General features: G+C 38.3%; 2 protein-coding genes across 5 annotated transcripts; both read left to right on the top strand.

The window, feature by feature from the left end:
- The first annotated feature begins 7,399 nt into the window (after nucleotides 1-7,399).
- rbpms2b (RNA binding protein, mRNA processing factor 2b) lies at nucleotides 7,400-13,468 on the top strand. 2 transcript variants are annotated; one of them, XM_082161920.1, is made up of 9 exons: nucleotides 7,402-7,560; nucleotides 7,637-7,868; nucleotides 9,502-9,579; nucleotides 9,957-9,995; nucleotides 10,222-10,284; nucleotides 10,727-10,877; nucleotides 11,289-11,440; nucleotides 12,242-12,315; nucleotides 12,492-13,468. In XM_082161920.1, exons 2-8 carry the CDS (start codon nucleotides 7,815-7,817, stop codon nucleotides 12,305-12,307), a joined length of 603 nt encoding a protein of 200 aa, XP_082018046.1. In that variant the 5' UTR covers nucleotides 7,402-7,560; nucleotides 7,637-7,814; the 3' UTR covers nucleotides 12,308-12,315; nucleotides 12,492-13,468. The 2 variants fall into 2 exon arrangements, with proteins under 2 accessions (XP_082018045.1, XP_082018046.1); XM_082161919.1 differs by having other exon boundaries at nucleotides 7,400-7,868.
- A 1,366-nt stretch (nucleotides 13,469-14,834) lies between these two features.
- cpeb1b (cytoplasmic polyadenylation element binding protein 1b) lies at nucleotides 14,835-23,202 on the top strand. 3 transcript variants are annotated; one of them, XM_082161889.1, is made up of 12 exons: nucleotides 14,835-14,938; nucleotides 15,763-15,931; nucleotides 16,706-16,897; nucleotides 17,559-17,767; nucleotides 18,373-18,625; nucleotides 18,792-18,905; nucleotides 19,136-19,225; nucleotides 19,502-19,638; nucleotides 19,874-20,072; nucleotides 20,190-20,284; nucleotides 21,750-21,830; nucleotides 21,925-23,202. In XM_082161889.1, the coding sequence occupies exons 1-12, from the start codon at nucleotides 14,924-14,926 to the stop codon at nucleotides 22,033-22,035; spliced, it is 1,665 nt and encodes a 554-aa protein (XP_082018015.1). In that variant the 5' UTR covers nucleotides 14,835-14,923; the 3' UTR covers nucleotides 22,036-23,202. The 3 variants fall into 3 exon arrangements, with proteins under 3 accessions (XP_082018015.1, XP_082018014.1, XP_082018016.1); XM_082161888.1 differs by having other exon boundaries at nucleotides 14,836-14,938; nucleotides 19,136-19,240; XM_082161890.1 differs by lacking the exons at nucleotides 14,835-14,938; nucleotides 15,763-15,931 and adding an exon at nucleotides 16,146-16,526 and having other exon boundaries at nucleotides 19,136-19,240.
- The last annotated feature ends 4,479 nt before the right edge of the window (nucleotides 23,203-27,681 follow it).

The raw sequence follows: 27,681 nt of genomic DNA on the forward strand, positions 1-27,681 counted from the left end.
GTTGAGAATTATTATTCTTTTTTTTAGGTTTTAATAGGATTAAAATGAATAATAATACAGCAGAATAGCTGTTTTGTTTCCATTTACTTTCTGGGTGACACTGCTTGATCAAAGCAATTGTTTGTTTTTATCTAATGAGTTCACTGGCTTTGAGTCTGCCAGAAACTAATCATCTAATAACATCCACTTACATACGCTGATTTAAAAAAAAAAAATTTTTTTACTTTTAAGCATTTTATTTATTTACATATTGCTTGATGAGATAAGGAAAAAATAAATAAATAATTATTATAATTATTAAGCTATAATAAATAGCTGCAAGCAGCAATTAAGAGGCCAAGCATCACAGAGGCAGAATGAGGAGCTAAATATAAAGACATCAGACCAACTGCAAAAATGAGTGAAGACAGGAGACAGTTTTAAGTAAAATGGTTTAAAGGCCATAAATACAATCACTTGTATTGTGACATAATTGCTTATTACTTTTGACCTTGATTTTTTTTTTTTTTTTTTTTTTTTTTGCCTTTTGGTCAAACGGTTAAGAAGTTATAAGCAAAAATGTAAATTTTACATATCTCCTGACCACTAGGTGGCACTGTGCTGAAACTGTACCGGTATCCTCAGGTCATGGTTGTCATAACGCACACAAAGTTTGGTCTTCAAATTTGTTTGTGCACAAATCAAGAATGGTTTGAAGAATTGACAAAAAAAAAAAAAAAATTGTCGGCATAGTCTCAGGATGATCTGATTAAATGTCTGTGAAAACTGAAGCAATGGTCTAGGTCTAGGAGTTAAAAGTAGGTTTTTAACACAAAAAAAAATTGGCAGACAGGAAGTGGCAAAACTGGTATCTATGGGTGCTTCTCATTTCTTATTTGTGCATCCCGCTTCCTTTCCTCGCGTCTCAGCTCCACCCCCTTTAGGATGCGAGGGAAGGCTGCAAGGAAAGAAAATGAGGACGGAGGAATTGAAGGAAAGCTTATTTGTATATTGGCATATTCTTGATCACTTGAGTGTCACTTCAAAGCGTCATCAGCTGTGCTCAAAGGATATGCCCTTAGGTTGTTAAAGTTTGGTTATTTGAGAAATTAATAAATAATAAAGATAAATCAAGATGCCCTGTTGATATATGTGTGATATATGGTTTATTTAAACTGCAGAGGTAAAGCATAAATTAAAATGGTTGTGACAGATGTGAAGGGTGGAGGATAATTTATACATGCGCCAGGTTTCTCGACATGAAAAACTTCTGCACATATACACCTGTGCATCCTCGCTCATAACTCCTTTGGAAGCTTCCACACTCCTCGTTCCTCACCCCTCGTGGTACAATTAGAGAATTGAGATGTCCTTCAAGATGGCTGAATTCGATCGGTTTCCGGGTCACGGGCTGGAGGACGGAGGAGCGAGGAAACGAGGAAGCATCAATTTGCATGACCCAAGGAATCTATCCAAAAATGTAAATTCTGTCATTAATTACTCACCCTCATGTCATTCCAAACCTGTAAGACTTTTGTTCATCTTCGGGACACAAATGAAAATCTTTTTGGTGAAATCTTTCTGTCCATCCGTTGACAGCTACGCAACTACCACTTTCACACTTCAAAAAATGAATAAAGAGATCATAAAACTAATCCATATGAATTGAGCAGTTAAGGTCTGAATTATGTATGAATTTAAATGTAGGCTTTTATTTACAGGTAAACAATCATCAACTCACATCAGTTGTGAAGCTCAAGCATGTTTGCTTGACGTGCGAGAACCAATGAGGTTCATTCTCGTGTTATGCAGCATGTTTGAACACAAGAACCAATGAGGTTCGGTTGAGCTTCTGATCGGATCAATGATCAATGAGCTGATCAATGTTTATAAGTGAATAAATACCTAAATTCAATCTGTTCATCATATAAAGTGATTGAGCCTCTTCAGAAAATTTTGGAATAAAACCGCTCAATTCATTTGGATTAGTTTGATGATCGTCAAAGTGGTAGTTGCGGAGCTGTCTATGGGACAGAAAGCTCTCAGATTACATACAAAATATCTTCATTTGTGTTCCAAAGATGAAAGAAAGTCTTCCGGGTTTGGAACAACATGGGGGTGAGTAATAATGAAATAATTTTCTATTTGGGTGAACTAACTCTGACCAGTTTCCTTTCAATAAGTAAAATTCTAATTTCTAAAAAACTCTTGACCACAAAGTGGCACAGCCCCAAAACTTTTGGAGTAATAATACGCCAATGCGTTCGTAAAATATAACAGTTTACAACAATTTTCAAAATGGCCGATGCCTAAAATAGCTGATATGGGAACATTTTTGGCCAAACAATTCAGATGTCAACAATAGCCATTTTTCATATCTCCTGACCATAAGGTGGAACTGTGCTGAAACTGTGCAGGTATCCTCAGGTCGTGGTTGTCATAACACATACCAAGTTTGGTCTGAAAATGCTAAAGCATTACGGAGATATAGCCTCACATCCATTTTTACGTGCTCTTCGTCGAATTTGCTTCACAGTTACGTTTTTGTGTCGGCATGGTCTGAAGATGATCTGATTTAATTTTAGCTAAGTTTTTTAAGTTTTTAAAAAATAATAGTTTTTTTAGGGGAAATTCTAAATGACCTTGAGCCAAGGAATCAGAGGAAAAACTAATTTTGTTTCTAGCCCTTATGGTTCAAAGTTATTAGCACAAATGTAAGATAGAATTTGGACAGTTGGTGGCGCTAGAGGGATTGAGTTAGAGACTCCAGAATTGCTATGGTTAATGGTCAGACTGTCCTGCAAAATTTCACAACTTTTTACAATACTGATCAACTATTCTACTGTTCTATTGGCTGCCAAGAGTGGAAGAAGAAGAAGAAGACTAACGGATACAATGGGTGCCTACGCTTCTTTGATACTTGGCCCTTAATAAACTATTATTCTTGTTGTCATTATTATTAACACATTGATTAATACTGTTTGACCTGAGCAAGCAGCTGTCCTCCTGGCGGCCTGTCAACCGTTCGATGTCAATAGGCCTTTGTTCTTCATTCTTGATCCTACCACTCCACACAGACTGTGTCCACTTCTCCGGGCATAACTGTGTCCCATATTATGTAAACAACAAAGGGTGAGAGAGGTTGTTTTTGAAAAACTTTTACCACTTGCAGTTTTCCTCTCTGCGGCTGAGTCAACACAGAGTTTTGTGCAAGCACATAGTTTCAGAGCTGTATAGGCAATGGAGCTATATGCACATTTCTGGTCTTGTACTTGTATGGTTACATTTAGGCTGCTTTATTTATCATTCCATATGGCCCAGTTTTTTTTAAAGGGACAGAAAGTGCACAGCATGGAGCGTCTGAATAATGCAAACCGTACCGTCCTCTTAAGTCCAGAGAGAGTGTTGTGCAGTTGTGGAAAGAACAGGAGCTGACAGGCTCATACAAGAGGGAGGGTCATTATGAAATATTCATCTTTCTTAGAGGCTGAGACAGACTTTAGTAGATGTGATGGACAGGTGCGTAGTGCCCCAGTTCCTTTCTGTATTTAAGTCTTGATTGTATTGCCTTTTCTAGTGATTCCAAGTGATTGCCTTTGCTGTGTACTTAAATATATTGCTTGAAATGAGATAGATTGATGTGGGTGTGATATCTGAACCACTTCAAGAGAATATGGGGTGACATTTTAAACACAGTGGCATATACAATATTAAACCATGAAAGTTAGTCTTTCTCACAACATTTTTATATTTTTTAATACCAAATGATAATGGCCAAAACATTTGTGACGATTTTCATTTTAAAAAGCTTTACCTTTGCTGCTGTACCTCTTGAGAAGGTAAATCTAAACATATGCATAGGTGCTGGCCCACTTAAGCTCCATCATGCACGCCCCTTATCCAGCCCTTAACAGTCCCATGCATCACTGAATCACTCCCCCGACTTCTGTTTAATATTTGATGAGATCAGTTCCTCTTGACTGGTTTTTCTGTGTTTCTGTAGTTGCAGTCTGCGCTGTGCGAGAGGTTTATGAAGTTCTGCTTGCGCCACCAGAAAATTGAGTCTCAAAAGCTGTTTTAGCTTGATGTTAAATCTTTTTTTTAAAAGCCTTGCTGATGATGTCCGTCCCCTAAAATGAAGTTTCAATACTTTATTGAAACAACAAATTTAGTTTGTGTACTCATGGTATAGATCTTGTAGCACCATGAAACCGAGGCTGTGAATGATATTAGTAAATAGTGTTCAATGGATTGTACTGTAGTTTAACATCATGCCAATTGTTCAGCTGATGAAACATCTTTTTTTTTTAAAGAAACTTTCAGTAGACAAAAGCTCCATTTTGAAAATTACATGATCTATAGGCCTACCTTTATACAGTATACCATTTGAAAAGACTTTGTTAGTCTACTCATTACAGCCTCGTTTTCATCCGTGTTAAATTCACCATAAGGAAATACCACCCAATGAGGTCATACGTATTACCTAAAACATAACTTAAAACATTAAAATAACAGAAATATTCTCTGGTCAGAGTTTTGTTTTTGTGGGTTTTGTCTTGTAGACTTAAACTTTCCTTCATTTCTTTAATGAATAATAAATGTAATAATTCATTTTATTAGTGTCCATTCTGTCTTGATTTGTCTGAACACACAGTAGTTCACATTTGTTTCTCTCAGTATGAGCTAAGCCCAATTATTTGAGATCGAGTACTCATTGGGAGTTTGTTGTAATTTGTCCTGTTTGGCAGCCAGTCTAGGCACAAGGAACAGGGCCAAATTTTGATGTTCCCATCCAGTTTCCAGTGTATTTACTATTTAAAGTCTTGGTTTTTACATTATACACAAGAGACGTTCCTTTTTTAACAAACAGCCATGACGGACAACATAGACCTTGTATTTTCTAAATGCATGGAATGTTTATGTAAGACAGCGTCAAAACTCTGGGGTATCAGATCTGAATTTGTCTCTCTGGGAATGTGTTGCCCTTTGTTTTAACAGCATAACCTTTCATGTGCATTTTCCAAATTTAAACAGGAAACATGGGATTCATGAAAATATGAGGGAGGACATAAAATAAATAGCCTTCGAATCCAGAAGATATAGTAAAACTTTAGCCAAAATGTGAACAAAAGCAAAAACTTTCTATTTTAAATATATTCGGATGGCTTGTAACTAACAAAAACATTAGTTATCATTTGTGGGTATTTTCATAGAGTTGTTTGCTATTTTTATAAGAAAAGACAGATAGAGGAAATGACAGATTAACACAAGAGTTTTTGTCAGCTCTGTTTTGGCAGTTCAAGAGAATACAGATGCAAGAGAAAGCTAAAGGGCATACTAATATCCTTCGGTCACAAGGTCTCGTTGCTTTAAGAAGCAAAAGAGGCCAACAAGAAGTAAACAGGAAAGGACTGTATTGATGCAAGCAGCACTTACCATAATTATGTTTGTGTTTGTTTTATTCAGTTCTGCATCAACAATTATTCCAGAGATTCTATGCCATTGGTTTGTTTTTATAGTGGCAAAAATGTCCCTGACCATGAGGCGATGAACTGTGGTGACTTTGTGTTCTAGGTGTTTGTGTGTCATAAGCCTTAAAATGACTGAGTAGGAAGGTGTCCTGAGACGGAGAACTGTTTGAATCCCAGTTGAGCATCAAAAAGCTGATGTTCAATGAGGAAACACGATGACCAATATCAGTGTGGGAGTGAAGACTAGAGTAGTACTGAGTGCAGATCAGTCTGTCATGAAGAAATCCTCTTACATTGATGCAGTCCTGCTGACTAAATAAAAATAAATAAAAAAAAGGCAAGTATTTGTGGCCTATTGTTGATGCATCGCTCAGTCTGCAATCACACACAACATGAATCAAAAGCTAAAAGAAAAACTCTCAATAAACTAATCTGTTATGCACAAGTGAAAAAGCCTTTCCAAAAGAAGTTTTTCTTTCTCCCTCAATCAGACTTGGAAGTCTCTTCTGAGCTGAAAGAAGGAGAGCTGGAGTAAATGGTGGATACGCAGTGAGGCACAGAGGACACAGGGAACACAAGCTAAGTGCTGTGGAGCTCTGTGACGCTGATGCGATGGGACGGGGCCAGTGAGGCGTGAGGAGGAGGAGTGTGGATTGAGGTGGCTTTTGGGACAATGGACCTGCTCTTCTCCAATAAAACATGAAGGCCTCATCACAGCATTCTGGCCCCACTGTACAGGCTTTGTGTTGGGGACTTCACCACTAACAAGCAGATGACACGAAACGGGATGTCGATGAACAATTTGCCGGGAATTCGTCGGGATTAACTATATCTGTCTGTATTATCACAAATAAAACACTTGAAGGAAAACTATTGCTTTGAATGTCACTTTGCAGTGCAATGTGTTCGATGAAGGCCAGCACCCTTCTGACTGTGGCATGTCTGCACTCAGCCAATCTGTACACTTGTCATTCTTTAAGAGCCTGGCACTGATATGTCTATCAGTCTGTCTACTGTATAATCATCTTTGGCTCTGTGTACCTCTGTGCTCGGTTTGACTTATTTTTAAACCCCTGAGAACAAGACAAGAGGCATAGGTTACTATTAGAATGAGTGTTAATGGAAAAGCTGACATCAGGGTGGTCAACCTTTCATTTGATGTTGTTGGTAAATGTTTCTCATAAGAACTCCAAACTATTTATTAGTACATTAAAGCTTTGAACACATCCAGTTTGGAGCTTTTAACTGAATTAAGCAGTAACTATAAGACAGGCCCTCAAACAAACTGCAAGTCTGTGTATAAACATCTGTAGGATTTATAAATAGTTCATAGTTCCCTTATGTACAATGGAATTAGAGAGGCCTGGCAAGAAAGAATTTGTCTATATTTAGACAGATTGTACAAAACACTAGGTCAATCAGAAGGGGGGGAAAATACATGTTTTCAACTCTCACCGCACCCCGCCGGCTTCACCAAGCTCCTGTACTTTGATTGTGTGACTACACAATGTCAGGAAACGGGACACAAGACCAGTTTAAGGTGCAAACAGCCTTAACAAAATTTACGAGCTTTACAGTACAGGCCCATTTCTAATAAACGGTTCACTGTGTCTCAGTGTTTAAAGGGAAAAGTCAAGCAGCTTTCCTTTTAAACAGATGTTTCCATAATTAAGTGCACTCAAATGTCAGGGTTATTTTTAGAATAGCTCAGTTTTTCAACAAACAAATAGAGGATACATAGGTTACACCCTGACCCTTTCACAACTGCCCCCCATAAAGAAACTAGAAAGTTAGTTTTACAAAGTTTTTAATATCTCTTGGGTGAACGAATTAATATGCAATTTCTCTCTTTTATTTATTTACTCTCCTCCCTCCTCCTGATGCAGTTGATATGAGATGTCTCCAATAATACAAGGAGCGGTTCCAATTGGTCCGTACTTTCCCATGAAGGCGATGATTCACTAATGGAGGGGTTGGCTTATCCACCAGCTGCAACGCCGCTCTCGAGCCTGCCCATCTCACTTGATGACCTAATTGGCGAGCAGGTCAACTATGGAACAGGTTTTACCCATGAGCTCTGCGTTCTTTGAAATTTAACGTTTAAAACGAGGTAAATGTGAGGTGGCACCGGCATTTCTTTTTTTCTCTTCCCCCACCCCACCACGCACTTCACTTCTTTTCACCAGGTCACCTTCGCGTCTTCAGTTCACCTGCCACTTTTGACACGACCTCGGTGTTCCCGCACAAGTTCTGCTGAATCCCGCACGCATCGCCATCAGGAGCCAGTCGCACTTTAGGACGAGGGAGAAAAAAAACACGAAACTTCTGCCAGTCCTTCTGGGTATCTCAAGTTTACGCACAAAAATGAGTATCAAGTCTGACTCCGAGCCAAACAACAACGTCTCTATTGAAGAGGAGGTGAGAGTTCGGCGTGAGTTCGGCGTGATTGGAGTGTTGTGAAGAGTAAATCTTATTTTATGTCGAGGTAAATGTGTTTCAAACTTTTTGAGGTGTTTACGGGAGCCTCAGCGTCTCTCCGCGAAGTTTTTTGCTGTGAGGCTTAAGTAAGGAAACAATCACTCAAGATAATTAAATGACGGTGGTTTGAAGTTCTGTTCAAAATGAAAATAAAATATTCTGGTAAATTAATGACCACTCACATTTTCCTTGATAGTTTTTGTTTTTTTAATAGAGCGCGTGTTAATGTCGTTTCCTTCACACATGTAAGGATTGCTTCAAAGTTTTTAATTATATATTTTTCCTTTTTGGCAAAGTTCTTAATGATTAATACGTGCAGTTCAATTCCTTGTCTGCAAGCTTGTCAATCTAGTGGTTTATTTTTGTCTGTACACGGGCACAAATCACTGAATTGTTTGAAATTGGCTTCAGCGTCACTGAATGCTATAATATTTTTTAGTGGTTATAATGCAGTACGACGTAATGATTTCGCGGTTTCTTCATAAATTGTTCTCTTAAATTTGCGCACAGTTTGCAAACGCATAGCTAACTGAAGTAGGCTGTTACTATTGACTTTTCTTTTTATGCAAATTTAAATAAACAACGCTGATCTTATGCAGGCCGTTTTGATCCATTCATGAATGCCATCTGAGTGGCAGAAAAAGACAAAGCCTAATCATAACGCACAGCTTCATAAATACTCCTTTGGATTGTGGATCCCCTGCATAAATTGGTTCATATAAAATACTTGTAAAAAAAATAGTGTTGTGGTTCCACTAGCAGCCAAGTCATCTCAAAGGCAAAAAGTGTCCCATCATAAATTTAACTTAAAAGAAAAGGAGAAATGTGTGTATATGTATATATATACACATACAACATTATTAGTTAACTGTCCAAGTTATGCACTTTAGAAATGTATGTAAATCACAGTCACCTCTGATAGATCACTCTAATGTAGACCTGTAAAGCTGCTTTGCTGAATTCTGTAACGCTGCTTTGAAACAATATGTATTGTGAAAAGTGCTATACAAATAAATGTGAATTTTTTTTATATAAAATATAAAAATAATGTATGTGAATGAAATATTCACATTTATGATACAATTTTAGTTTTGACATGATCATTAGAATCTAAATGTGTCAGGTGAAGCATAGCATTTTAAAGTGTATGGGTTATTGAGCTGTGGTTGAGGGCAGAGGAATACTGTTGCGCTGTCGGGGTTGTTGCTGTGGGTCAAAGGAAGGAAGTGCTGTCACGCTGTGCGACGTTGTCCATTGTGATTCCACTGTCTCCATTGTGTCTTTGAACCTCCTACCAAGTCAAAGCCAATGGATGCACACTTGTTTATTTCTATAGCCATTTATGTGAATATGGTCATACAAAACTCATTTGTCTTGTACTGTAAATTGCTGTGGTTTGAATGTCAAACTGCCAAGCTTTTACTGAATTGTTTCATAGGAGTATTTTCATTATGCCACAACACAATTCCTGTCTGTTTTGTATTTGTGTTCAGCTGGTTACAAACCATAAGCTTTTTTATTATTAGTTATTTCACATTTAAATTAGGCATTTAATTTATTTCTTGTTTTACAGGTGCGGACTCTATTTGTCAGTGGTCTGCCAACCGATATCAAACCTCGTGAGCTCTATCTGCTATTTCGACCATTTAAGGTAAATATATTTTAAATGTTTAGCCAAAACACTTTTACCTCCCTTAGGTTTTAGCTCTTAATTAAAATATATTTTATGCTCATACCCATGTCAAAGAAATAAATAAAAAAAGGGAAATTTTGAATTTAAGATTCTCACTGAAACAAATGAACTAGAATGGAATGATCAAGTTTATAAATTGCTGCTAAACCGTATCCCAATTCTAACGCTTGGAGATCTTCAGCTCCAGTCGCTCAGGTTAGCAGTGCAGTAAAGTGCATCCTCTGTAAATGTCTCTATCTGACAGTGTTGGCCTCTTAAGGGGAGTGCAGCAGGAATTTCTTCCTTTTCAAGCATGTGACTACATTGCTGCTAATTGGATTTCTTTTCCTTTTTAGGGTTATGAGGGTTCACTTATCAAGTTAACATCAAAGCAGGTGAGACATTGTTGGATATTACAGCTGAGCAGGTTTGCAGTATATTAAAAACATGCATGTTTGCACTTGTGTTGCAGTCATGGCTCTTTTTTTATTTATTATAAGGATAACATACCCAAATTATCTCTTTAAAATATATTTTTACATTATAAAATGTAATATCTTTTGTGTGTTTGATAAGTGACGTTGTTCTTTTTCCCCCTTGATTGTTCTTTCTCTTTTCCAGCCTGTTGGGTTTGTAACCTTTGATAGCCGTTCCGGCGCTGAAGCGGCAAAAAATGCATTAAATGTAAGAAACCAGCCATCTGTAAGCAATGGCTTGAATTATTGAAAATCTGTTGGTTGAAGCTCCGCTAGGTTCATATTTGATTTGGTGTGGATGGTATTGTATAGCCTATACATCAAGAACGTACCTTTTATACTTGCAATTTCTAGCACAAATGGCCATTGCTTACCTCCCCTTGTTTATCTCATAAAACATTAAATTAACTTTATTATTATTATTACTACTACTATTACAAGAACTCAAAGTATTGAGCATCATGTTTTCCTCTTGGCTTTAGTGTGTAGTCCACCTGTTTAGGTAACCACTAGCTTTGCTGTTCAGTCACTTGTAGAATCGTTCACCTGCATGTGGGCACCAGCTTCAGACACACTGCACATTTTTACCAGGGTCTGGCAGGCACAACCCATCCCCATTACTCTATCCCCTCCCCACCTTGTGTCTCCAGGGGGTTCGATTTGACCCTGAAAACCCGCAGACCCTCCGGTTAGAGTTTGCTAAGGCCAACACGAAGATGGCAAAGAGTAAGCTGATGGGCACTCCGAATCCCACAAATATCCACCCAGCTCTAGGAGCGCACTTCATAGCACGGGACCCATGTAAGTTTACTACGGCCCACGTGGTAGTTCACACACTGCAGAGACAAACAGGCACACACTCTGTAGCTACGCATCTAGAGTAGATCTTAGGAAAACACAAGAAGAAACTAATCCACCTCCACATGCATGTATCATTAGCAAAAGGTTCTCCAATTTCTCTTAAACAAGATAAGCATTAGCACTTCACGTCTCATTCAACCTCTCTTCTGTTCCAAGCCAAATCACAGAAATTACCAGAGATCACACAGGTACCAATATTCAGTTCCTGCCTCTGCTGTTTGCACATTTTAAAGTCTGTTGGAATGTTAGGGCCTCGGACTCATCAATTTGTCAAACACTATCTGTAGTGATTTTCGTCTAACATGCTGAGCTGGACTGAGTCTGAAGTGATGGTTTGCTATACCTCCTCAGATGACTTGACAGGGGCAACGTTGATCCCAGCGTCTCCAGAGGCCTGGTCTCCTTACCCTCTCTATACCCAGGAGCTCAGCCCCGGCCTGCCCCACACGGCTTTCACCTACCCAGCAGCAGCCGCCGCCGCAGCAGCCGCACTTCATGCTCAGGTGAGGTCATCTTATCTTTTTCTTGCCTTTTTCCTTCCATTATTTAAAGAATCTGAACCATGGAAGTCAGATAAACAATGCTTATGCGTCCACCCATTTGGCAGCCTTCTAAATATATAGGCCTAATTATTTTTTTAGACCATAAGTTGAAGTGGATCAGTCAGCTTTAAGCCACATTAGGGGTTTAGTCTTATTTTATTTATGTATATTTATTTTTAAATTACAAATACTGGTGTTGTATGCTTTGCTCAATTTACTACAGTTCATCTGATAATGTTGTATGGAGCTTAAAATCCACTGAATGTTAGCACAATTAATAGTCTGTAACTTTGACTTTGCTCAATACTAAAATTTGTACCTATTCCAGATTAATAAAGACTAATCTAAATGGCAAGAAAGGCAAATTGTATAAGGTTTATGGTCCTGGCACAAACGTAGTGTTACAATGTGTCGACTGTGACTGCTTGGGTCTCATGCTAATGAATTGAGAAGATTCGGTCACATGCTTTCCTAAAAATGTTTTTAATGAGGCCTTTAGATTAGTCCAAGGATAGATTTATCAGGTGAATATAGTAGTCACAACTGTTGGATGAAACTGTAAAGTGTCAGGAGCGCATATATATATATATATATATATATATATATATATATATATATATATATATATATATATATATATATTTTTTTTTTTATATAATCTATAATATAATTTTTTTTTTTTGCACAGTCACAAGACTGTTTGGTTTAATGTTAATCTCTAATTATTGGTACAATACTTTTTTTCTTTTTCTTTTTCTTTAGATGCGCTGGTATCCCTCCACATCAGACTCATCCCAGCCTGGATGGAAATCAAGACAATTCTGCTAAAAAATATAGTAAGTATAACCTCTCCCATGCAAAGTGATTATATAATAATGTTGTGCATGTTTTTTATTTATACATAAAATTACATTTATATAAAATATACTCTCTATTTATATGTAAATATAAATGTATATAAATAAAATAATGATGATCTTGGTAACTGCGTTTTTTTGTCTTTTCTTTTTAGGTTTTTCTCTGCAAATGGCGCCTTTCAGCTCCTGTTTAAAATCAGTCCAGTTCATTTGAACTTGTGATTTTTGGCTGTATTAACTGTGGAATTAGGCCATGAAAACATGAAATTTGAGCTCACATTGCTCATTGAGCTTATATTGAAGTCATATTGCCAACAGCACAAAAAGAGGCATATTAGATGGTACAATAGACCTTAGTAGTTCTTAATGGATCAGTTCCTTGAACATTTTTCCCCCTTTATTTTGTATTGAAGAATTTAAGATAATGCTCTTTTTCATGTTCATTAGAGATTTGCTCTGGGTCGAAGTAAAATGAGACAATCAACTGACATTGCAGACACAAAGCATGTTAGTTTTGGCATGAAGTGTAGCTCTCTGCGTCATTCTAGTATGTCTGTTGCTTTCATGACCGGTGTAACCTTGTTTGTTTGATAGCTTGGTCATTGAAGTTGCTTATGTTATGTACAAAACCTTGGCAAACTAATTTTGATGGGTGATGTCCAGTCCGACAGATGATTTCCCCTGCTAGTTTCCACTGTAACACATCACAGAGGGAATGATAGCATTTCAAAATATGAGACTAACTCAATCTAGTGTGTATCTGGGGAGAAAAGTTTGTGCAATTGAAATGTAATCTGTATAAGTTATTGGTAACTCTTTCTTTGTATGTTTTGATGTTTGTTTTTGTATCAATGTCCATTTATAGCAGTTTCAGAGATTAAGTTGTAATTTTTCTTTGGTTTGACTGTGTCAGTGTGGCACAAACTAACATTATATGGACAGCAAATTTGGCTGCTAACATGAAAATGCTGTTTCAAGTTAATACTCTGAATATAAAGATATGCTACAATGGTGCATGATTTTAATGTGGGTATAGTAATGGTTAATTCAGACATTAGAAGTGTATTTGTAAAAAAAAAAGGTTTGTAAAAATACTACTGTATGATGGTATTAAAATGGGAATGCATTAAAATGGCTTGCGCACTTTATTTACCTTTCACTTTTAATGCTGAACTGCTCTATGGGTTTGTTCAGTTTCAGTAACTTGCACGGATACATATTGTACTTGCATTAAACCTCATCAATAACATGCATCCAGAATTAGTGGGGACAGTTAATGAGTTCACCTAAAAATGTCATTTATTCACACTTGCATTAAACCTCATCAATAACATGCATCCAGAATTAGTGGGGACAGTTAATGAGTTCACCTAAAAATGTCATTTATTCACACTTGTTTTTAAATCTGCATGAAGGTCATAATGATGAAGGCTGGTATACTGAATGAATGAATAGTAAATCTTCCATGAAGCACAAAAGCGGATGTTGAGGCATGGCAGAATGTCAAGGACTGAGAGCTTCTCACATTTGCTGTCTTTTGCATGCAGTAAAAATGAATGGTGTTTGAGACTACCATTTTACCTAACATCCTCCTTTGTTTTATGGAAGAAATAGTCAAGCAGGTTTAAAATAAAATTGGCCGGTTTCACAGACAGTTTGTTCTAGTCCCAGACTTTAAGGCATGTTTGAGCTGTCTTAACTGAAAGTAACTTGCACTAATATATCTGCCAGTGCTATCGTTTCGTTTTAAGATTCACACCAGTAATTCTTATAAGGGACATTTATAAAAAGCTATTTAAATGTCCCAATTGAACTAAGGCCTACTCCTGGCTTAATCTAAGCCTTGTCTGTGAAATCAGGTTCCTATGGAACATTTAATTTTAAGGTTGAACTAAGCAGAAGACAAACAGAATATAAGATCAGTGCTGCCCTCTGGAGGAAATGACTCCGTAGTCTTTGTAATTGTTTTTTAAAAATAGGCTGCACGCCCAGCAAGCTGATATTGAACACTCAAGCAATGTGCCTGTTAAACACTTTTGTATTTATTGTATTATCAAAGTCTTGATTCCAGAATGTATAATTTTATCAATGAAGACCTAATTTATAAATGGTGCTCTCCGTGGTCCTGATTTCTGCCAATAAAAGCTATTCACACGTTACGTATTTCATATAGGCTGGCTACTACAACTTAATGCCACACTCGCACTGTGCAGATTTAAATCTGAATATATTAATCTAGGCTACACGTCAGACGCCACGTCCAAGTATATTATTTAATTAATTAGACAAATTTAAACTCAATGTAATAAATCACATTTTATAACTAAATCTGGACATTTAAAGGACACGAACGTTTTGAAACAGTAAATTAGCCTGTTAAAAATGACGCCGTCCCAAGTGCCCGCCCCCTCATTAATAAAAATCAACCTGCAATCTGTGATTGGTTAACGCCAGAGAAGAACTGGATCCCGGAGTGTTTGACCTGGACACAGGTGTGGTAAATTAGGCCAAAATTTCATTCGAAAGGTTTAAGTAGAGTTTAGGGGACTTAAACTGGGTGTTGTTTTCGATAATTTTGATTGATACAATGGCGTTTTCTCTGGTGAGTAGTTCAGCAAGAGAAAGTCTGCCAATTCGTTTTTGAGTCTTGCGTCAAGTTTTTAATAAGTCTATGGGATTGTGTTAAGTGTTTTGTTGGTGCTTGTTTGCCCCGCGTTTGTCACTTTTATGAAGTTTAGGTTTTGTGAAAGTAATTAGTGCTCCATTATGGTCTTGTTGAGCATGCAAAAATGCTAGCTATGTATGATAGCCTCAGTCTGTCATCATGTTTATAGTTAGAGGGCTCAGTTACACAGAGGGCTGTCCAATCTAATCAATCATTGGCTGCTTTGTTTTGTTAATTCTACAGCATATATAGCTGTGACACCCATTGTACTACAAATTAAATGTGTATATTATGCTCCATCACACTAGGGAAAATTGGAAGTTAATTATAGTCCAACTTCAAATATTATGACCTTTAATGTTTTCCTAGCTGAATGTGAAATGGTAAGGAAAAGAGGCAGGGAAGGAATCAGACCTATAGTTGTGTCCCAATTATGTACTATTTGCTATGCATTTATCTATTGTCTATGTGCTCAACCATTTAGTGTGTAAGGTTTAAAATATTTTGTCAGTCAACGTTGGATTATGATAGCCCTTCCTTTTTGGCTACGCAAGTAAAGCTGTGACATTTGAGTGACCAAATTTGAAATGTCTAACCTTCCTCACATTACTTTTCTTTTTTTTCTGTTAAATAAGTGCATCATCCGTCCGGGAAACGCACCACTCAAATTTGTACTACAAAATGTCTTTGAATAGTATGCAAATTGGGATGCACCTCATGTCTTAACATTAGTGACTCTTGTATCTGTTCTGTTCTGACAGAGAGAAAATCCCAGACTTCTTAACTGCCTGGATTCTGACATTCCAGCCCTGTCCACATGCAGCAATGCAGACACATTCTGCAGAATGAACACCATGCTAGGCAACTCACTGGATCTGAGCGGGGTGTGCACGACTCCTACTGCCAAATGCAAGCGAGACCCTTTTAATGGTAAATTGTAATGTTTGCTGTTTTTGTCACCTTTTTTTTTTGTGTGTGTGAGAAGTAGAGTAGCACATACGCCATTCCTTAATATATGTGCAGACCCAATAACAATACAGATTTGTGTCCTTTTTGTCACAGTATTGTTTTTTTGTTTTTTTTCGCTCCCCACATTCAAATGCATCTGCTGCAGTGCTGTTTGCACTTTTGGCTTTGGCCCTGCATTCGAGCTTCATGTGCTCAGGGAATCATTACAGCAACGGTCATGTAATGTCATGCAGGCGAGACGGAGGATGCTGAATCAGGGCTGAAGCAAGCAGTTGGAGGCTGTCCAGTTCTGCATGAGCAGCCCAGATTGCTCATTCTTCAGCTACTTAGCAACAGTCCTGCGATTCACTGGAGTTTATCTCTTAGCCTGCAGCTAGCGGCGAACTCATGCTCCCTCTCCCTGCCACCTCGAACGGGAGCCAGAGGTGGGAGGAGGAGCTGCCTCTTTGCAGGAGAATTTGTCAGGAATGCACGGTAGTGTGGCATCAGAGGAGGCCAGGGACTGATGTCATTAGCAAGGGGCTGTGAGGGCAGCAGCGCCTGGGTCACATGCAGGGTGGGTCATCTCTGCAGAGACAGCTGCTCCTGTGCAGTTTAGCCAGGCGGAGGGAGGCGATCTGTGATTTACCAGAGTCTAGGGAGCCAATGCTTTCTCGAATGTGCATGCCTTTTATTCCCACTGCTGATGCAGAGTCACCAAACTGTGTGCATTTTATTTCTGGACTCTGCTAACAGATCGTCCCGACTCGGACCTGTCTGCGGTCCGGAGCAGGATGCTTTTTCCCAGCGGTGGCCAGGACTCATCCAGGGGTTTGCCTGACGTCAATAACTGGGGTCTGGGCCTACAGTCCCTCAGCCTGTCTGACTGGGAGAGACCGTGGAGCAGCCATGACACTGATCACTCAGTACAGACCAACACAGCGTCACGTGAGTGAAATGAATCCCTTTAAAGCAATCTTAGGATAACATTGCCACAACCTGATGATAAAATTGTCACAACATTACATAAACAGTTGAAGTAACGCCATTTTATAATTTATGCAATTCTTTTATAGTGAGTCTTAATATTTGCTTGTTTTTCAGTGTATATAATATTGTTAAACTGAGTTTCTTTCTGGAGTAGTTTAGAAATTGGTTTTAAAGTCACATTCTGTTTACAACATTGACTTATTCAAGCAGCATCAATTTTGGTTTTTATTTTATTCATTTAAATGAATCCGCTCAATCTAGTGTCAGAAGTGGGATTATTAAACAGAACTACATGTGTGAATTGAAGTGAGACTGTCTTTATTGGTATCAGTGGCCTGACTAGAGTGGGTTTGAACCGTTCTCGCTAGGCCTGTGGAGTGAGTCAGAGCCTTTTGTTGACTATTGCCACACATTCTCGGCCTGCCTCATGCATTGGTAATTCTCAATAGTGTGCTGAAATGAGAGCTGTTCTTTTTCAGTTTGTTATTGTGCTCGTTTGTTCTAGGGGGTTTAGGGAATAAATACAACTATTCTGTTATGATTTTTATATAAAATAAAATTTTATGTAATAAAATTATATATATTTTTTATGCTTTGTCATAATTCTGATTTTGTTCAGTGCAAGGGATTTTGGGAACTCCCAGCCAGCTCTCAAACAAGCTCCCAAGCTACTCCGAGCCATCTATTGGTGCCACAGACTTCCTAGAGAAATTTCCCGGCATGGCACGCTTAAGCTCTCAATCTTTCCTGGACTCTCACTCCATTAGCCCTGTGGACTCTGAGACCAGTGGCTTCAGCTCTGGTTCTGATCATCTCTCAGACCTGCTGGTAAGGTTTTTTTTCTCTCTCTCTCTTCTACCACCACAAATTAGTTTTCTGTTCCTTGGTAGCATTAGCATCTGTCTTGCTCATGGGGATTTGCACATTATGAAGTGACTTTCTTGCAGCTCCTGGTTTAAACGATATGAACAAAGTCTTTCCCATAATGTGTAATTTTCAAACACCGTAAGGTTGGGCTATGCAATTTTGTAATTGTCTAAAATTAGTCTAGTTTCTATACCGAGATGTTAAATGAATGGTATTTAAATTTAGTAACATCACTTAAATGACTGCTAAAATTAAGAAAACAAGTTAAAACTCTCATCAGTGTGACTTTATCAAGACCTGCCATGTAGTCCGAACTCCAAAGGATGTCATTTTCATGGGATGGGAGAGAAATTATTCAAATTGAATTTAAAGCATTATTTATTTTGTCATAACTTGACAGCATAACTTTCTGTAAAGCTGCTTTAAAAATGGGAATTGTCAAAAGCACCAATACATTTGACTCCCCTTGTGATCCAAAGTGTAGGGTGAAATGGCTAGTTTTAAAGGTGTAACTCTTTATGGTATTAACATGTACACACCTAAATTCTCTCTTCTGCTTTTTGCAGTCATCTTTGAGGATCTCTCCGTCTATGCCCTTCCTTATGTCCAGTATGCAAAGGGATCCTCTCAAGCTAGCGCTCGGCTCTCGTCTGGACCTCAGCAGCTCACCTCTCACCCCACCACCTAGTGCCAGCTCAGGCGGTGGCCTGTCCCACCGCTGGCCTGGTGCCTCCATCTGGCCCAATTGGGACCTGATGAAGACCCCTGAGAGCCCTTTCAGCATTGAAAGAGAGGCCTGGCTTCACAGACAGGCGGCTTGTATGGCCTGTTGCATACTACTGTAGTGCATGATCTTATAGGCTATCCCCTACCCCTTCACCCTCCCATCGAAAACCTCTGAACCACCCTCAATACTCCCCTTGAACATTTGTTTAAACCTGGTGTATTGCTTGTTGTGCTCAACTTGTGATATTGTGCTCCACAGCCATCAATGAAGCTACCTTCACATGGAGTGGACAGCTGCCCCCCAGACACTACCAAAATCCCATTTATTCCTGCAAGGTCTTTTTGGGAGGAGTTCCCTGGGACATCACTGAAGGTAGATAATTCTTTCCACAAAAATATTAAGCAGCACAACGGTTTTCAACATGTTTTTTTGAGCACCAAATCGGCATACTGGAATGATTTCTGAAGGGAAAATTTATCACAGAAATTAGAGAAGATATTTTAAATTTCAGACTGCTGATTCTAAACTTTGAGTGGTACTGTAAATATGGCATTCCTATGTATTTATTTTCTAGACTAATAGCTTTTCTCTTTTGTCCCCAGCTGGTTTGATAAACACTTTTAAATGCTATGGCCCTCTGAGTGTTGAGTGGCCAGGTAAGGATGGCAAGCACCCTCGCTGCCCTCCGAAAGGTAATATGCCCAAAGGTAATGCTAAAAGGGTAGGAAACTTATTTTATTACAGCACTGTGGCAGGGTGGTGTGGCACTCAACTACTTGGTGGCTATAACAACCTTTCATACACATGTGGTGCTAACTGTTCTGGGAGTTTAGGATGTCTTTACACTTTAGAAAATGTTCATACGCAGGTTAGTTGTAGTTTGTACGACCTACAATAATGCAGGTAGCTGTAAGGCAGTAACCTTTTGGCCTAGTGAGACTTGCATGTGACACTTGTCCCTTTTTCAGGTTATGTGTACTTGGTGTTTGAATCGGACAAGTCTGTGCGTGCCCTGCTTCAGGACTGCACTGAGGACTTGCTCCATCCTGAGGGCTACAGCGAGTATTATTTCAAAATGTCCAGCAGAAGGATGCGCTGCAAAGATGTAAGCTTATCACACTTGCTAACATGTGCAGATGGCCTTGGTAGTGTATGTTGGGGATTTTTAAACTGAACCATTGTTCCAAAAAGTTCCTGTGTGGGTGAACAATGCTTGTTGACCTGCTTCCAGAATTGTTTTACTTTTAAATGGCCCAAACCCTGCATGTAAATGGTAAAATATCTTGTGGTTTTCTTGATGTTTGAGAGAAATGCTGACCTGTCATTTCTTGGCTCTTCAGGCACAGGTGATCCCTTGGGTGATTTCGGACAGTAACTATGTGAGTTGCCCCTCTCAGAGGCTGGACCCTAGGAACACTGTGTTTGTAGGAGCTCTGCATGGCATGCTCAATGCTGAGGCCTTGGCCAGCATCATGAATGATCTGTTCGGTGGAGTAGTGTATGCAGGCATTGACACAGACAAGCACAAGTACCCCATTGGTGAGAATTTCTTACCAAATGTTTGTTTTCTTTCTCCCTCCAATGTAACTAATTTTAGTATAATGCTGTGGTTTGACATGTTGACGTTGTTTTTTTTTTTTTTTCTCCTTTTCCAAGGATCTGGACGTGTAACCTTTAACAACCAACGCAGTTATCTGAAAGCTGTGAGTGCTGCATTTGTGGAGATCAAGACACCCAAATTTACAAAGAAGGTAGAGTAACACTTTTAAAGCCTTATTTTATTGTGTTAGTAGTGGAGTACTATCTTGATGCCTTTTTGCATGCGGCACTGTATATGCTACTAATACTGAGGTAACGTTGGTTAAATGGTTTGTAGAAAGATCATTGGAAGTGGATCAAAACCTTTCAAAGTTGCACATGAATTTTGAACAATACCTGTTTTTGTCTTAGGACATCTTTGTACTTTTGATCAACTTAAAAGGTTGACTACTGTATATATTAGGGCTGGTCTGAAGCGTTTTTCTACTTTACCACAGTAAAGAATGCAAATATAATAGGCCTTATTAAAAGGAAGAAACGTTTATAATCCCCTGTGAAAATGGGTGAGACGTGAGTGAAGATTTGTGAAAAGAAACCAGAGATTCCATGTCCATTGGAATAACTAATGGAATAGTGTTAAATCTGCTGATAATTGGGAGACCATATTGCAAAATACAAAGCGCGTTAGCTTAAATTTGTGGACTCGCGCACAAATCTCGTCATGAATCCAAATGTTTCCATGGCTGCGATGTAACATTTAATTGCTAACTTGTTGTTTATTTTGTAAACACAGGTTTGAGCTTCACTCATGTCATATTAATGTTAAACGGCATTCACATATACAAGTGTATCTCGGTTGTCAAGTTTACCAGCACAGCCCTATAATAATGGGAAAAAAGGCTAATACATTTTGTTTCTATTCTATTTTCCACAATGTCAAAGCAACGCAGCTTAACCCAAAATACAAGCTGTTAACCCAGTTGTGCTCTAGACAGAATACTCCAGTTGCAGGGAACAATTTAGTAGGCTAAGCAAATATATTTATTATAAAACGAGGTTGGGTTCCTTCAACTGTCCATCCTATTAAAAATGGCTAAGCTACAGTATATAAGACAATTAAAAAAAAAAAAAAAAGTATTGTATTTCACCAGATTGTGTAAACAATTTTCAAGAGTGAATGAGAACTGTTTTGAGGGGGATGTCAGGTGTGCAAAAAAGGAAAACAAATATTCGAATCCCAAAATCGAATACCCACCGAACGAATATTCAGGTCATGTATCTATATCTTGATCTATATATCCTCTTAGTTTATTTGGTCTTCTGTGGATTTAAATTATTGGTAGATGGCAAATCCAGTATTTTACACTATGATAGTTCGTTTCACACCCTCCTTTCAAATGGACTGACCTGTAACGGAGTCTGTAGTTTTACTGCTTAACTGACCACTTAAACTAGCGCTGCTCATGGAATCTACACATTCAGAAATGTACGTTTGCTGTTGTGACTTTGCCAGACAGAAATGATTAATTTCAGATCAATTGCCACTTCATAGTCACATTTGTCAATATCTCCCTTGCAGTGCATGTATGTTTTTAATTTTTAGATAATTAGTATGCTACTCAATATTACAATTTCCTCAATGCTTATTTTCTTCATATGTATGGTTTTTCCTTTTAGGTTCAGATTGACCCATACCTGGAGGATGCTATCTGTCAATTATGCAGTCGTGAGCCTGGGCCATTCTTTTGCAGGGACAAGGTGATTGTTTTTTTTGTTTTGTTTTCCTCTTCCATTTTAGCATCCTAAATTGCACGTCTCTGTATAATGATGGTCCATTTCCCTATTCCTCCAGACCTGCTTCAAGTACTACTGTCGCTCCTGCTGGCATAGGCAGCACTCCATGGACATCCTCAGTAACCACCGTCCTCTGATGCGAAACCAGAAGAAGCGGGACATCAACTGAAGCGCGCATGGCTGCACGATGCCTCAGCCTGGATGTCCATTGCGCCTGCTCCCCTCGGGGCACTGCTCCAGAGTCGGCCCCAATTCAAAAGGCCCTCCCAGGAGTTGGGGCATGGGGAAACACTGTAGAAAGTTCACTGTTGCACTTTCTTTTTTAGTTTGGCTTGTTCACTTTGGCACTGTACACAGTGAGATGGGTTAGCTGGGGCCCGTGGATGGGAAGACCCAGAGTTTTTGACCAAGTTGATTCAGGCCATGGTTGGAAGGATTTTTTTTTCTTTTTTTTTCTCCCCCCTTTATATAGGTTGCTATTTTGTGTTGGTAAAAATCATTCGAAGTCTCATTGTTTAACAGATGGAAGCCATACAGTGCCTTTAATTGGTTTTTCCCCTTCCACACTAGCTGCTTTTTTCTGGCACTTTTTTGCCAATATTTTTTACGTTTTTGAGATTCAACTACAAAAGCCAGATTTTCATCATGACATTTTTCACAGTTTTAGTTTTCATAAATTTTTACATGAAACAGTTTTAAGGTATGGCATGGAAAAGGTTGAATAGCAATCTACCCGGCGGCTTTTTAATTTTGCGCTTTTTTTGTTTTTTTTTCCCCTCCATGTTTTTGGAGTATTTTTTGCCTTATCAGTGTTCTGTTTGGTAGTACAAGAGGTTTGTGGCATAACCCTGCAGATCTAATTGCCAATTCAGATCAATTTCAGTGCGTGCCTCCACTAGGCATTGCTTTTACTGCTCTCGATCAGATTTCAAACCAACTTAATATATTAATCCATAAATGAGAATGGCCATCGACTGCACGTAGTTTTATTGCACTTTTTAATTTGCACTTTGTAAAGGGGTAGGTTTTTAATCACTTATATTGTACATCAGCAGGTGTTGTGGGTGTGAGCCCATATGGCTGCTTGTATTTAAAAGCATAGACTTCCCTTGAATGTACCAAGAGCCTTAGCAGACTAAATGCAAATGTCACTTTAATCATCTCCTGCTGAAAGTCTGAATTAATAACATTACATTCAGAACTAAGAATGTCCTTCTCACCATGTGCATTCCATGCAGAGCTATTTCCCAAGCTCCTTTGTCATTCTACCTCGTTGTCTGCCAAGTTTGCTTAAAAGGGTGAAGTTTGAATTTTTGACTGGGCACAATAAAGGTGTTTAAGCATTACTCCTGTTGTATCTGTTTCTTTATAGTTAATGTGTAACCGAGTATTCCTCCATGTAGTCTTACAGAGTGTCTCAAATTATTTCTACTTGTCCACTAGGTGGAAGTGCTGCATTTGCCAATCTGCAAATGAGGATTAGGGCTGTAATTTGAGGTAAAAGTTGGTGTAATTTGGTGATTAATAGTTAAGATAAACGGGTGCATACATGTGTACTGAGTGCCTATCCGTCCAGTAACAGAGCTGGACTAAATGGATAAATTCTGCCTCTGAAAGTTATCTTGTAAAGAGTGTTCTAGGTGTGAGGATGTAGGTTTACCGTAATTTTTATTTATTTATTTTTTTGGTCATGCATAGCTGCCCTTGTAGTCTCAGGGTTTGTATGTAGTGGTTAATCAAGTTATGAAAGTGTTATGTTGTGCTGAGATATTTGGATTAGTTCTAATTTTGTTGACTTTACTGTGAAGCCATTGCATCATGATTATTCCTACTAATACTGGAATCAGCAGCATTAGAGCTGTTCTGTTAAAAGAAACCCATATAAGACTCACTCTGCTGTAACTTCTGAACATGCAGGAAACTGACTTCCACTACTTGAATGTTCCTATTAAATCAAAGAGCAAGAAGATACAAAGGCTATATATAGAAAACGATTAGAAGGGAAGATTTAAAAAAAGGTGAATAATGACTATCACATGGTTCCTTGGAAAATATGTTATGACCTCAAAACATTTTACCACAGCGCATGATTTTTAACCTAATATAGTTTAAAATTTGCCACACATAATTGGCTCCATATGGATTTTCTCATGTAGTAAACTTGCTTGGTTGCTAACATGGTTCAGCATTGCACTTTTTTTTATTTTTTATTAACTCAATAGGACATTAAACTTTTACTGCTGTTTACCTAACCAACGTAATGAAATGTTGCCAGATTTGTTTCTGCGTTTTAGTGTTTACTGGACATCTCACTTTGAAAGTGCAATGACACCTGCAACATGCAAAATCATTTTACAGAATTGTTTTTGTTTTTTTTAGTGTGCCTACTCTAAACTTTTTATTTTCATTTACAATTGGTTGTCTTTTCTCAATACTAATAAAAATATTCACAGTTTTGTAGAGGCAACAACATCCATCTGTCAATATTTGGCAGAGGTATGGAAATGCCCAACTTAGTCTTTTCATTTGGACACAAGTTCTTATTTACATCACACTGTATTTCATCTATGGTGATACACTTGGGGAACAATGTCTTGGCATGTCTGTTCAATCCCTGTCAGGATGTTAATTAAAAAAACAATTAAATAACATGTTATTACAAATCTGGCCTCTTCTAAATAGATGGTGACAGAATTGATAAAGCAAAACTGCTTTGCATGAGGGAAGTAACTATGGTAGGTCGAATTATTTAGTTTTTAGATCTTGGATGTTCTTCAATGTAGAGTTACTGCATAAATATAGGATTTTGTCTGAATTGCCAACCTGATCTCATGAGAAAACAATTATTTTACGAGGTGGTGATTTCAAATGAATTTGTATGATGTGATTCATATGGAAACATTTGGGGAAAATTTTATGAAAAAGGCTTGTTGATTGATGGTTGAGTTTTTATGCATTTTATATCAAAGACACTGCTGTTGTGCTGTGTGAAGAGAGTGCACTTACTTTAGTAGGCTACTAAGAAGTGCACATGAAGTGCTGTTAAAAACACTGCATTGTAAATGCTCATGCTATCATGCTATCTTCTCATGCTAAAGCTCAACATTTTGTTTTTCCAGGAGTGACAGTTCTGCTCTTCTCATCTATAAGAATGCTGTTTCTGTGTTTTTTCTTGGAAGTATTCATTTGTAATGTAACCTTCACGCAGAGGTTCCCTTCATGCTCTGTACACTGGACAAAGCTGCATGTGTTGCATGTTATAATTTATTTATTTTTTATCTGAGAAGATAAAGTACCATTTGTTTAGCCTCATCTTTATTATTTTTGAGGTGGTCTTTTTGCTGTGTAATGTGTGAGAAAGACTAGGAACGGAAACGAGTCTGAATTGTGGAAGTGTCTTCTACACCCCCTCCATCCCCCTGTGTTTGTAAACTAAAGCCCTTGCAGGAAACAGAGGGTAATAGGGTTAGAGTTCAGCTGTGCCTCTTTAAGGGATCCTCTCCTAGGGACAGAGGGCTGCTAAACGATCGTGGGAAAGGGGGAGGAGCTTCAGAAAAATATGCCACCTCCACTCCATCCCACAAACTTACTAGACCTGAGGGAGCAAAACTTTTAAATAGGTAGCAAACCTAAACCAAAAAACACATGTTCTTGCAGACATTAGAGTATTTCTTTTGGCATTTAAAATTATCAATCCAAACCACCATGAGAAAATAATGAAGATAGATAGACAGACAGACAGACAAACCAATAGACGGACGGACGGACGGACGGATGGATCGGCGTCCGTATACGTAGGCCTATGTCTGTCAAAAAATATCTAGTTTTGGCCTCTGCGAGGTCTAAACAGGCTTTGAGACATAATGTAGAAACTTTGGCTCATTGATGCATTTGTGACAACTAGGGATATATTCATTCATTCTATATCAGTACTATCTACATCCATGCACCCCAGAGGTCATGACCCTTACCTCTTTACCCTCCAGGGTCACAGTGGCCAGTTGGCGATTGAGACATCTCAAGGCACAGGTGCGAGCAGCTATAAATTGTTCACTGCTTGATTCTCATTCTCAGCCTAAAAAGGCACAGGTGCAAATTAATGAAAAAAATCACCAGAGAAAGTCTGAGAACAGTAATAAAGTTGATTGGGGTGGGCCAGATATGCAGTTTATTTCCCTTTCCTGAGGACTTCCTGGAAGATGCGATCATTTGCTTATTGGTATATTTGGAAATACTCATACAGATACACTACCGTTCAAAAGTTTGCAGTCAGTTATATTTTTATTCATATTTGTATTCAGCAAGGATGCATTCAATTGATCAAAAGTGACAATAAAAACTTTGACATTGTTACAAAAGCTTTCTATTTAAAATAAATGCTGTTGTTTTAAACTTTATTCATCAAAGAATCATGAAAGAAAATGTATCACGGTTTTCACAGGATATTAAGCATCACAGTTGTTTTCAACATTTATAATAATACAGTTTTTTTCGATTGCTAAACGACAGTGGGCACAACTGGAGTCACATGTGCAAAACTCTAACTACAGTCTGCACAGCAGCAGTTCATGTGGACCAAACTCTAGTTCGCTTTTCATTGCTTGAACACAGTTTTCAAAACTCTACACACTTATCCCATGACTTTAACCACAACACTGGATTTACAGCACTTTGTTCAAATGCTAACACACTGCTGTCAAAACTGTGAACCACACATTCAAAACAGAATAGATTTCAGCCTTGTGCCTTTCAAACACTGCTGAGTGCAAAAAAAGTCTTGTTTTAGACTTGTTAGTGAACACACACGCAAGCTTGTATATTTAAGTTCAGTCATTTCACTTACAGTAAATGACAATAAATAGGTAATTTTCATTGCCATTTAAGTGAAATTACTGAACTTACTGTAAATAGACAAGCTTGATAAAAATGATCATTCTAGAAGAAAATTTCAGATGGCACTTAGAGGCTTTTGCATCTGAACTCTTCATATATAGGTAGAGCTCAGAAAGACTAATTTTGGAAATGGAACAAGGAAGACGGGTTGGTGGAGGGAGAAGGGTGGCAGGGAGAGGGCGGATGCGTGCCGGATGTGAGGACACGAGTCCAGAGGACTGCCAGGGATGGATAAGGCACTCCAGAAGGTTCTCATGGCAAGAGAGAACATTAGATGTGATGTTGATGAAAACCTGTGGCCTGATGCTAGAGAGAGGCAGGATTAGCCCCTCAATTATTTGTTCGAATTACAGTATGTACTTTTAGTTTCTACCTTTTTTTTCTCATTACTGTAATTCCGTAAATTACTACAGACTATTGAAGTAAACTGCTAATTTTCATTTACCTTAAAGAATTGTTATGTTCTAAAAATGTAAATAAATCATGTATTTGAAGAAAATATTACTTTGTATGAAGTCACTGAAATTGTTCAAACTGTAAAGATGAAAAGTTTGTATTTTCTGTATTGGTGTTTGATGCTAGTGTTTTTACTCTTCAGTGTGTTCTGAGTGACAGTGTGTGTTATCTCAGTGAGGGTTGTGTGTAGTGTGTTTCCTCTCGGTGTGTTCTGAGTGACAGTGTGTGTTATCTCAGTGAGGGTTGTGTATAGTGTTTGGCTGCACTGAGCCTGTTTTGAGCCGTGTGTTAAGAGTTGTGTTGCTTGGAGTGAGTTTTGCAGGTGATGTGAACTGTTTAGCTCAGGTGACTGTTGGTAGTGCAGACTGTAGTTAGAGTTTTGCACATGTAGCTCCAGTTGTGCTCACTGTCGTTTAGCAATCGAAAAAAACTGTAAGAAATGTTTCTTGAGCAGCAAATTAGAATG

The sequence above is a fragment of the Leuciscus leuciscus genome (assembly GCF_965113295.1).
Source record: "Leuciscus leuciscus genome assembly, chromosome: 2".
NCBI classification, from domain to species: Eukaryota; Metazoa; Chordata; class Actinopteri; order Cypriniformes; family Leuciscidae; genus Leuciscus; species Leuciscus leuciscus.